General features: G+C 34.0%; 1 protein-coding gene across 1 annotated transcript in view; it reads right to left on the minus strand.

Moving 5' to 3' along the window:
- The window catches only part of CCDC73 (coiled-coil domain containing 73), a 118604-nt gene that overhangs the window by 46286 nt on the left and 59058 nt on the right, over positions 1–13260 (minus strand). The window contains exons 8-9 of the mRNA XM_036860112.1: positions 10244–10379; positions 9630–9709 (exon numbers count right to left, since the gene is read on the minus strand). Coding sequence (XP_036716007.1) covers positions 9630–9709; positions 10244–10379 — 216 coding nt within the window. The remainder of the gene's footprint in view (positions 1–9629; positions 9710–10243; positions 10380–13260) is intronic.

Here is a 13260-nt window from a genome sequence, read left to right on the forward strand (position 1 = left end):
ACACTGGCTACGAGGCTATTTTATTAATCCAGGCATGAGATGATGAATGTCTAAACCATTGAGAAATGGATAATGAAAAATATGAGACATTCTAAAGGAAGATATAACTGAATAGACAAAGGAAATGAAGGAAAAAAGATGATTTCAAAGCGTTTAGATGAAGCTAGAAGAAATAAGAGACCATGAAATGTGAAACAGAGATGCATGAAAATGGAAAGGAAACGAAAAATCTGCTTCACTGATGAAATAGATGAAAAATCCATTAAAGACAAGAAATAAGAGAGGGACAATATTCTGAGATTGACTCTTAAGAAAGCCAAAAAGCACAAATCACTAAGCCTAAGCCATAGGCTGTTACTGTTCTAAAAAAAATCGTTCATTCATTATTTTTCAAATTATAAAAGGTTACATATGATGAATTCCCTCAAATGAAGTTTCAAGGTATCAGTGATGGTTCACCGTCATAGGGAGCAAGATGATTTCCTTTGAAAGGAGAGTTGTATGATTTTTTTTTTTTTGGCAGGGGGAGGAGGAAGGATGGGGAGAATAAAGAATCAATCCAATGGGTGACCCTGAAGTTACAGTAAGTCATAAAAGGCGATGACCTGCAGGCAGTTGAAAATACAGAACTGGAGATTAAAAGAAATGTGAGGCTAGAAATATAGATATGAAGTCATCTATATGAAGTGAATGATGGAATTAAGGAGGATGAGCTAATTGAAAAAAAGAATATGAAGAAAAGAAAGAGACGTTATGATACAGCTTTGGAGGAATCGGAAAAAAAAAAAGATAATCTGCGAACTGGAGGAATTTATTTGTACCCAAAGACCCTTAAAAAGTGAACTATCACACAGATGTTCAAAATTAATACATTTTATATTTTAAACATCATTTTGTACAAAATACAATATTCTGTAATGAAAAGCATGAATTGTCAGTATAAGTTAGGATGCTTTGGTTATAACTATCAGAAAGCCATACTTAAACCATTAAATAATAATGAAATATATTCTGTAGCAAGAGGTAATTTAGGTATTCCACAGCAACTGTCTCTTCCTGGAACTCTTATTAAAGAGTAAGAAAAATTTTCTTTGAACCACCTCCTGCTAGCCAGAATTAGATCACATGCTAATTCCTGAACCAAATACTGGCATAAGGAATGGAGATGATATTAATTGGCTTAGAGACAGACTGATCATATGAGGTGCACTAGATGTTGAGGAATTATCACAATATCCACTACATGAAGAATTTCAACTAACATTATAAAATTTATAGGTTGTTTAGAATATTACTGACTACAAATAGTATACAGTACAAAGTGAGGATAAATGGAGACTTTTTTACAAGATGCTTGACTTTGAATAATTCAACTAACTGTTGGATCCAGTTAACGGTTTTTAAATTGTGCTCTGAGAAGTCCTAGAGGTTCCATGGAGCCCCTCCACAGCTGCTGATAGAGAAGAAAGAGCCAACTTGTATGGCTCCAGTGTTCCTAAAACTCTCCCTTCAAGCACAAGTAGCTCTACTTTGTTTTAATACTGAGCTTCCACATCTTTAACAGAAGGTTCTACAACTCAAAGAAAGATAAAAACCAGTAGATCAGATGATCCTTATGATTCCATGAAATTTAGAGAGGATCTGAAGAAGACAAATAGTTGGCAGAGAACTAGTCATTGTAGAAATAGAATATAATTCAAGCATGAAGGGGGAAAAAGCAATTAATGAGTTGGAAGAAATTTCAGACTTTCCTATCTGATAAAAAATTTATCAGATGAGGCAATGTTTTAGTTGTCTTGAAAGCCTATGCATATAACCCACCTATAGTTATGGTGCAGAAAAACTGCACCATCAAAATTTGCCTTAATTTTAACCTAATTTCACTTGCAAGTAACAATAATCCCATAAATTTCTATGCATGTTAAACTTTCTGAAGTGCTTTTCCACATATTATTTTATATTTCTTACACATATAAAAAACAGGAAAGGCAGATATCATTAAATTCATATTGCAAATGAGAATATAAGGAGAAAAGCAACACTAGTATGATCTAAGTCATGTACCTCCTTCAGATGACTATAGTTGAAAGGTTTAGTTTTAGAGAAAAAAGGTAAAGTATGAGTTAAAATAAACAGAATAAATGAGAAATATTATGCAGGGAATTATGTGTAGGCAGGAATAGGCCAATGGACTGGGTGAAGTAATGGAGACTAAAAGACTAGAGGTCAATCTAAGAACAGAGTGGGGTGTGTAAATGGTACAGGTGATAGAAAAGGATGCTCTGGTTGGAGAAGGAGAAGGGCTGAATGACAGAGCCCAAAGGAAGCAGTATTTAATGATGAGTTTCAAGGTAATGGAAATACTAGTCTAGATACGCAGAGTCAAGGTCTATGGGGACCTAGTAGTTTAGGAGGATGAATATTAGCAACTTCCCCTTTTAATAAACATATGTTTTCTAATGGTGAATGAAGCAGAGAAGAAACTTATGCGGATGAATTGCTTATACTGCTACTGTTACCAGTAGAATGGTTAAGATCACAGGTTCTGGAGCCAAATTTGTTTGGGTTCCAAACCTCACTCTATTTTCCTTGTTGTGTAACTTTAGGTAACTTACTTAAATGCATTCTGCCTCAAGTTCCTCATCTGTAAAATGGAGATATAATTTTTTTAAAAACTAACAAAGTGCCTGGCATGTAATAATCTATGCAACAAGTATTTGTTGAGCATCTACTATGTTCTAGGCATTGTTACCTGTTATTACTACTAAGGTGAATTCAAGGGATTCTATGATTATTTTCTCTACTTTTAGAATAAAGTGGTCTGAAGTCATAATGGTGTTATGAATAACTAAGTATTCTTTATTTAAAGAATTAAGATTCATTATTTCATAACTGATTACAATAAGAGTTTTTTTGTAGACTATGAACTCCTCAAGGAAAAGAACCACGTTTCATACTTATCCCATAGCACCTTAATACAGTCAGGGATCTAAGAAGAACTAAAAATTTTAATGAACATAAGAAGAAAAGAGTGATGAACATGATATTTAAAAAATGTGACACCTTTGCCTAAAATAAGATTTGATGAAATCAAAGTTGATTTATTCAGGATAAAGCAAATGGCAATAAAAATACTTGGTGACAGCAGTCAATGTCAGCCAAATAAGACTATTGTTAATGACACGATAGTTCATAGTCAATTTGTAAAATTGTATAGAAAGTGGTAGGTGTTATAGTGCTAAATATATTGTATAGCATATAGGAAAGTACAGTGCTGGGGGTTTAATCACTGACTGAACCAGATGGCTTCCTCTGATCAAGGTAACAACCACAACCCTGTAGACCACCATGTTACAAATAGATGGTCCTCATTTAAATGTGAACAGACCACTACAGTTTTCTTACCGATAATAAAAAAATAAAGCTTAGTAGGTGGTGAGTCACTAACATTATGCTAACTTTAAAAGAACAGCATATTTTGGGGCTAGAACCTTGACTTGCCTTAATCAACAGCCCTAAACTTGTGAGATTAAAATGGGTTAATTCTGCATTACAAATTCAGATCCAAGAATATTCTAGAAAACAACAATTACAGACATAAGACAATATAATAAAACATTCTAGTTCATAAGCCATATGGTCATTGACTCAACAAACTTTCTGAATAAAAGAATTTATTGATCTTATTATATCCACCCTGGATAAACATTCAAAAACAGGATGATAGTTAAATTGACTATGCACACTGAAGGATACAAGAATAAAGACAGTCATTTCAGCAATTAATTTAAGTTTTTAAAAATTTAGGAGATTAGTTCAAAGGAAAAATATCTGTTGGAGTACCTCAAAGTTTTAATCTCAACTCAGATTTTCAGGATGTTTGACTAATATTTATGTTGTTACTTGTTATTTAGTCAAACACCACCTGAGTAATAAAAAATCTTTTATGCTAAACTGATTTTTTTAAAAGACACCAATGATATTAGGTTTAAAATAATGTACATCTTTCTTTGCTTTGCACATGGTGTTCTAAAACCTTGCTTTCAAGCTGCTTTTTTGTGCACTAAACTGGTAATTTTTAAAAGAAAACTTGCAACAATTTTTCTGAATTTTAAATTTTTTTATATTGGGTTTTCCTGGAGCAAGATACACCTGTATAAAGTAAACAACTTAGAAATTAGTTAGATGGCTTGTTTTAAAATAGTAATCTGTTCTAGATTCACTCCTAAGATACAATGTCCTATTGATAAAAATATAATTAAACTGAGGTGTATGGCTAAAACTTAAAGTAGCTTACAATTCTCTGAATTAAAAAAAGGATTGGTTTTCTAAAAGTTTTTCTTCTGTCTAGGTTACAAAGTGCAACAAATGTCTTATGTCTTTCTGTCAATACATTTTTCCACAACTGAAAGCATGGAGCTGTTGTAATCAGCTAAGTTTTATAGAAGATACTCTAAAATACATCAATTCCTATTACAATAACTGTTATGAAACAACAGGGAAGTGGGAAGGGAGTGGCAAGGGGCAAAAACCCAGTATGTGGCTGACAAAAGTAAAAACTAATCATTTCTTATGTCTTTCTTTTTCTCTTATATATTATGTAATCTTAAGAGCATATTAAGTTAAAAGCAGAGACCTTCACAAAATGATTTTCGACTGAAAATATGTTTTTGATTTTATAGCTCTTATAGCTTTTAAATATCCTGAACTTTTAGTACATTGTCTGTTTTCTAACCATTTTATTCAAAGCTGTTAGTGCAGCAAATAAGCATGCAGCACATGCTTTGATCTCATTAAATTACAACTTATAGTTCCTAGAGTCATAAATATCAAGCCCTTTTCTCCTTTACCCCTCCTCTTCTGGTATGAGGTAGTCTGTTAAATATCACTATCTCCTTGAGTCCTCTGACGTTTACTCAGACAAATAGCAGAGGTTATGAATGCTGCTCACAGATACTATCAGGAATTCTTCATGATTGCCATAATGGTGAACCCAGCATTCAGAACTGTAATACTTAGTTTTATCTAACAAGTAAGTTTGGTCTGTTTAACTTTGCTCCACAAAAGGAAAAAGAGAAAAAAAAAAAGAATTCCATCTTATCACAAACCAGTAACTTAACTGTCCTGGACATAATCATAGCACAGCATAAAAGAAAAATAAAAGTTATCTTTGGAAAAGTTAATGATTAAAAGTGTTAAATGAGTAATGGAAAACAATGTTACTAGGCTTGATTAGCCTCTGAAAAAGAAAATCAAAACAGAAAACACTTTTCTTAAAGTTAAAAATTAAGGCTACACTAAAAACTACAAAATTATTGTACCTAGAATGTCTGAAACATTAAAAACTATCTGTTAAAATATATTTGTAAATTCTTACCCTTTCGGCTTCTCGAACTTGGAACTCTCAAAGGTAATAACATTCTCTCACCTTACCCTTCTCTACAATCTCTCTTCCAAGAACTATTTAGCAGCATGATTACTGACTTAATGCTTTCTATAGAGACAGAGGCCACCATCACATGACACCTCAGTACATTTAGGCAGCCCTGGCCAAGGCTGCAAGACCTGTGAAAAGGGGACAAGTGTGCTCATGAGCAACACTATTCCACTTGTGTACAGAGACATTTCTTTAATCCTTTCACAAAAATCCAGCAAGGGAAACGCTCCATGGATTTACATGAGCCTCATCTCCAACTACAGGTCAGTCTTAAACTATACATTAGAAATACAATAGTCTATTACGTTACAATGCAACATTTGTCCTTATTTAATGAAAAAAATACATAATTTAATAGAGAAATTTATGAGGTATAATACTTTCATAATAATGCAAAAACTAACTGAATAAAAGCACATATGACTATTTTAATATAATCATCAAATTAATGATCTAACCACTTAAGACATTGATAACAATATTAAACAAAAAATAAACCAAAGAGATATCACTGAAAATGTGCTGATTCACAACTACTCAGTCAGTATCATTTATTTATATTTGCTTTCAAAGTTTATATTGATAAAAATGAATGGTCCATTTAACAATTCTGATTTGCAATGACAGACAAAATTTTCAAATTACAGCTTTTTCTCCTTATATTGTAAGAGCCATCTTTATTATTCTTAAATGTGACTGAAAAGAAATATTCTTTACATATAAATTGTCCTCTTGGGACTTCCCTGGTGGTCCACTGGTTAAGAATCCACCTTCCAATGCAGGGGACGCGGGTTCGATCCCTGGTCAGGGAACTAAGATCCCACATGCCAGGGGGCAACTAAGCCCGCGCGCTCTAGAGCCCGCGCACCACAACTAGAGAGCCTGCACGCCAATTAGAGAGAAGCCCGTGCGTTGCAACAAAGAGCCCACACGTCACAATGAAAGATCCCACATGCCACAACAAAGATCCCGCACACTGCGACTAAGACCCGATGCAGCCAAATAAATAAATAAATAAATATTTTTAAAAAAACTGTCCTCTTAGGTAGTTTGCTAGATAGACAGAAGACTTTTAAGGGCTAGGGTCATACACTTATTACCATTCTAATATTCTGTACTGGGCTACCCCTATGCTCTTACTTTCTGATCCCTCAGGTACAAGGAGAGAGTCCAAGGAATATGAAACCAATTCATTGGCAGTTATAAGAACAAGACCTAGATATAACAGAGTTACAAATATTAATGGTCTTTGAACTCTGGCTTAGCATTTAGAAGTCACGTCAATCTTTAGCCCACGTGGTCCTGCTTTCCTTGAAATGGTACTAAAAGATAAAGTAGTAAAACTTCCTGATTTCTTGAATTATATATTAAAGTATATGTCATTCATCTGGTAGCACAAACACTCCTCTTCAAAACTTAAGCCTGTGTCTCTGTAAATAATAAGTTGTCTTAATAAATTTTTTATTCTTGTAAAATTATAGTTAAATATAAAAACAGAGGGTCTTCTGGTTTCTGGTCCAGCATGTAATGAGCTTAGTTAGAAGTTTCCACTTGATCCTACCACAAGTAAAAAGCTGAACAAACTGAAAATCAACAACTCCTCTTACATCTGCTAGACAAATGAGGTCATAAGGCAAATTGCTGCCTCAAAAATTGGAGAGATGGACAGGTAAATACAGAGAATCAGAAACAGAAACCTCCACAGGAACCAATGCCAGCGTAGGAAAAACTGAACTGTAATTGACTAATTCCCAGAGGCTCAGAGTGGACAATTCAGAGTTAAAAAATTCAGCGGGACACAGTCATGGGGGTCAAACTTTTGTGAAATTTTACCTCCAGGTCCTCTCATAGTGAATATCAGAGAAAATTCCCTCCTGCTAAAAGCAGGAGGAAAAGGAGAGAAAAAGTAATACACCAACTTTTGAAATACACCAACTCATTTTTTTCTTATCAACAAGTCCTGCCCTCCGGAGAAACTATTTGACCTTAGTTTAAACTACCTGAGGGAAGGGTAATACCCAACTCTAGCCCCCTCCAACCATCTTTGTGCTGCATGGGGTGGGTGGGCAGGGACTGAGAAGCACTGGTGAAATTCACAGTCCAGGGGCAACAGGCTCGTCTAATCATCGGACACCCATCCCCCTACCTTACCACTACATTACTATACGCCTATTGACTGCAGTTTCTTTCACCCAGTATATCATGTCTGCCTTCCAACAAATAAATTACAAGGCATACTAAAAGGCAAAAGACACAGTTTGAAGAGACTGAACAAGCCTCAGAGCCAGAGTCAGATATGGAAGGAATATTAAAACTATCAGACCGGAAATTTTTTAAAACTATGATTAATATGGTAAAAGCTTTAATGGAAAAAAACAGACAAAACATGGGAGAACAGATGGATAATGTAAATGGAGAGATGGAAATTCTAAAAAAGAATAAAAATGAAATGCTTCAGATCAAAAACACTGCAACAGAAACGAAGAATGACTTTGATGGTCTCAGTAGTAGACTGGACAAGGCTGAGTAAATAATCTCTGAGCTTGAGAATATGACAATAGAAATTCCAAAACTGAAAACAAAGAGTAAAGACTGAAAAAAGCGTAAGAGACTATCCATCACCTGCGGGTCAGCTAATGTAACATACGTAAATTGTAACATATACATGATGGGAGTACCAGAAGGAGAAGAAAGAAAGAAAAAGAAGCAATATTTGAAGCACTGATGACTGAGACTTTCCCCAAATTAATGTCAGACACCAAACCACAATCCAAGAAGCTCAGAGAACATCAAGAAGAAAAAGTGACTAAAAAAATTAAACCCAGGCATATCATATTCAAACTTTAGAAAATCAAAGATATTTAAGTGACACTCAGTAAATGTTGTTTCAAAGCATTTATTCAGTGTCAGTAAAGACAGGTACTTAATTCTCTCAGGGATAAGGAGGTGGTCCAAAGTGGTATTATTTCAGTTGGGGCTTTGAAAAGATTAGGAAAAGGAAGTAAGTCATTCTCTGTAGAAAGAACAAGGCTTTGCCTACTTCACCTTGCTCTCATACCGTTCTCCCCTGTTATCAGTGGGGATATTTTTAGTTGCAAATAATGGAAAATTAAACTGGCCCTAAGGAAACTGGCTTAAATAATAATGGGGATTTACTGGCTCACATAACTGAAAAGTCTAGAGGTAGGGCAAGCACAGGGTTGGTCCATTCAGGAACTCAAAAATGTCATCAAAGAACAGGTTTCTTTACATCACAGCAATTTGGCATCCACATTTCAAGTTCCTCCTTTGTAGCTTCTCATGATTGTAGGATGACTGTCAGCCCCAGTAGGAGTTACATTCTTCCTGGTTTATAACCACTGGGTAAGGTCATTTATCCACTCCTGAGCCAAAGACTGTGGCTACAGTAATGAAATATGTTTATGGCCTTCTGCCAATTTAGGGCTCCTCTCTAAAGCTGGAGGCATCAAAACAAAAATCTGGATAAGTTTAGGAAGGAGAAAGGGGATATTGATGCTCAGTAAGCTACCAATAAATATCCAATGCACTCCTTCACTCAAAATGCTCCAGCCATACCAGACTTTTTCTTGCTCCTCAAATATACTAAACTCTTTCCTGTCTCAAGGCTTTTGCTGTTCCCTTGCCTGAAACATCATCCTCTTCCCTCCCCACCACTTTACCCCCAATGTAATGAAATCACCTATGATAATGTCATCACATCCTCTACTTTTTCTTCATATCACTTATAACAGTTTTAAATTATTTGATCTGTGTGATGGTTTTATATGTAACTCCTCCATTGGACTATAACTCAAAAAAGCAGGAACATGTTTCATTTTCTTCATACCTGCACCCTAAGTGCCATATAGTACCTGGCACACAGAGCCACTCAAAAGTTGAATGAATGAATGAATGAATGCTGCTAATGAGATTAACATATACTGAATGCTTATTGGTTATTCATATCACCATAAAAATGCATGCCACTGGTCACAAGTCAAAGAAACAATATTTTGAATGGGTTAGAACAAATTCATTCATTGCATTTATTGAAATCATAACTCAAAGTTTATAAATCTGTATTTAAAACATTTCATTTATCTTTATACAAAAAAAACCCACCCAACTTTTCTGGTATTATTTCATAAAACTAATTAGTTTTATATAATACAATAAACCATATCAATCATACCTTCTTTAAACTGCATATTTCAGATTCTTGTTTTTTATTTAACGCTGAAAGTCTTTTGTTTAACTGTATTGCTTCCTGTACTGTAACATGAAAGACACTTAGGAAAACATTATATTCATTGTACATTTTAAGGAAATATTAGTAACATGGACAAGGAAAATAGCCTCAATGCAATATATATAATTATTACTGAATTTAATAATATTAATTAAACTGCCATTTACTATTACCAGTATCAGATAAGTTCAATTTATTCATTATAAATAAGTCCATTTAAACATTTCCTCTTTTTTTTTTTATTGGAGTATAATTGCTTTACAATGGTGTGTTAGTTTCTGCTTTATAACAAAGTGAATCAGTTATACATATACATATGTTCCCATATCTCTTCCCTCTTGCATGTCCCTCCCTCCCACCCTCCCTATCCCACCCCCCCATCCCACCCCTCTAGGTGGTCATAAAGCACCGAGCTGATCTTCCTGTGCTATGCGGTTGCTTCCCACTAGCTATCTATTTTACGTTTGGTAGTGTATATATGTCCATGCCACTCTCTCACTTTGTCACAGCAAACATTTCCTCTTAAATATGTTAAGTTTAAATAAGATAGCACCTACCATTTTGTTCTAACTTTTCATGATTCTCTTTTACCAATCCAAATTGACCTGTTATTGTAGCATAGTATTTCTCAATTTCATTCAGTTGCTTCTGATGATCTTCTTTAGCCAGAAAATGTAACTGGACTTTTTGTTCCTATTTTGAAGAGTTATTTTAAATGTTATATATATATATATAAAACACATACATACATATATATACACACACATATTTATTAAACATACATAACAATTTATTGTTTTTAATAACTGTTGTTATTAACATAAGTATGTCATGAAAAAGTACTCTCTGAGTACACCTTAGGGAGGAAATATTAGTTAGGTTCTAAATCTAGGTAAAATTAAAGCATTTTTTTTTTTTCCTGTAACAAAATAGTCACTTAAGGTTATATTTTCCTTGTTTATAATTTCTTTTTCAAAATCAATTGGCTGCTTTATTTACCGAAAAGTTAATTAGTCCAGTACAGCACTAAGCAAAGTGAGGGGAATATTATTAAAGCAATACTCCTGATAATTTAGGAAATAATTTTTTTCTCTGAATGCTGGCATAATCATAATGTACATTATCAAAACTCAGATAAATTTTCTGAGATTAATATTAATGAATATAGCACCTTCTCACTGCATTAAAAACTGGAACAATGAGAACAATATCTATCAGTGATAGGGAGACAATATAGTATAGCAGAAAGTTTACTTAAGCTAGGAGACACAGTTGGTAAAAATTGGACCCTATATATAATATGGGCCTTCACTGCTTTCAGCTAAAGGAGCTTGTTTTACCATACTTAGAAAAATGACTTAAAATTTTTAAAAGAAATATTATGTTAACAGAATCAATAACACTCTTCGAAAGTTTTTATTTTGGCATTAGCAGAATCATTGATTGATTTCACAACTTTCATTCATTTCTGCCACACACTTCAGTTTCTACTGAGAGATGATAAACAAAGAACAGTGTAGGCCCATCAATAGGCACTCAGTAATTACTTTCTGAATGAACTGTTGTCTCATAGAGTTCTGACAGTGGCAATTTGTTAGATTTGCCTGGACAGGGTCTATTTCTCTTACCCAAAAGCAACACAGTTTCAAGTATTTCCTTGAAATACTTCTTCATTACAATCTAGTAGACCAAATTCAGGGGTCCTATTCTCCCCTAGTCAAGTATAGGGCATATTACTCCAAATAAACCAATTGATTTCTACATTCTTGGGATTTGAATCTTGAGCAAAAGAGATTATAAAGCTAAAGAAGTTCAGTGGTGATCCTATCCAGACTGATATGAGACCTCCTCTGTCCTGGGTTCCTACATCCTGCTTCTCAAACCCTGGAATTAACCTAGTCCCTGTTCATTTTCAAAACCATTCTTGACTCTCTGATTGATTGCAAGTGTCTCCACTAAATTTCCTTTTGCATAAGTTAACCAGAGCCATTTGTACTGCTTAACACCAAAGTACAGGCAGTATAGTAGAGTGGTCAAAAGCTATTCTGCCTGTGTTTAAATCTTGCCTCTGTAATTTAGTTGCTGTGTGACCTCGGGAAAATTATCTACCCTGTCTTTAAAATAGAGATTATAACAGCATCTCCCTCATAGGGTTGTTGTGAAGATAAGACAAATTAATGCCTACAGAGCACTAAGAACAGAGCCTGTCACATAGCAAGTACAATATAATGTTTTGTTATTACTATTCCTTAAATGATAAAAGTGCTTTCAATAGCCTAATGAAGTTTTATTTGGACTAAGAATAGCCCTCTCAAATATTAATAAGGAACACACATAATTTAAGTTGTACCTAACTATATTAACTTGGCAAATCTGGTGAAAATCTTAACTTTTTCAAAGATTTTTTAAAACAATTTTAAGCAAAGTGATAAGTACACTGGCAATGGTTATGAAAGATGAGCTAAATTTTTCTCATGCACTTCTATGGGCTTTTCAAATTCACTACTTAGTCATTTGAATTAAGCATGCAGTAGTTATAAATTCAAACAAGTTGACAAGTGCACTTACCCCTGAGATCTTATGCTTACCTGGGTAGTCACTATTATCAATAACTAAACAATGAACAATAATGACCCATATTCTGTTCCTCTAAAATACCACTTAATTCTCTAGAGAATTATACTCCTTTCAGGAGATGTGTAGAAACCCAATACAATTTCACTAAAAATTGGTCTAAAGGCATTTTTTTCAATTCAAGGAATTCTTTCAATTTTTCAAGTCAAATCAATTTTTAGATAGCCTTTATGAGAATACCATCCACTACATATTAATACACATTAATACTGTCAATGCCTGCAAAGGTTAACTAATCCCGGTAAGTAAAAATGCAGCAAAGATCAAAGTGAGTTCATATGTATTCTCTACATACATAGAGCTCTGTACACATTAGATTAGTTTGTAACATACTCTATCCCAACATCCTTTGCTTGAAACCAAAGTTGAATTAAAATGCAGTTTCATTTGTTTGCATGATACAATTCTGATTTTCAAATACATTAGTCTATTCAATGGCCATGATAAATGCTATAAAGATGTTTAAATCACAATGGGCACCTATAGCTCATTAGCTCATACAGGCCTATATGCAACTGTTCACATATGAACCTACTTGGCTGCCCTGATTTAGTTTTGATAATGAGATGAAGAGGGCAGCTTGCCACTAACTGCATGACTGTCAGCAAATAGTTTACATTCTTTGGGAAGCAACAACAAAAAGCAGATTGGTAACACCTGCCTGAGAAAGCTAAGAACATTATAAAGAATAATACAACTAAATTGATGGTGTTATTATAACTTTAACATTACATACTATAGCATAATAAAGATTATTTTATCGCAATGACTAAGAAATGGCTAAGTATGTAGTGTTTTTGTTCTTTTTACCTCTCTGAATTGGGTCAAGTTATTTTCTCTTTCATACACTTTTACTACTAAATGCAAAGACTGTCAACAAGAAAATAATATCAGGATTGCCTGCTTTCCAAATACATATGTACCTCATTTTAAACAATTT

Source organism: Balaenoptera musculus, chromosome 8, assembly GCF_009873245.2.
Source record: "Balaenoptera musculus isolate JJ_BM4_2016_0621 chromosome 8, mBalMus1.pri.v3, whole genome shotgun sequence".
Classification (NCBI taxonomy): Eukaryota; Metazoa; Chordata; class Mammalia; order Artiodactyla; family Balaenopteridae; genus Balaenoptera; species Balaenoptera musculus.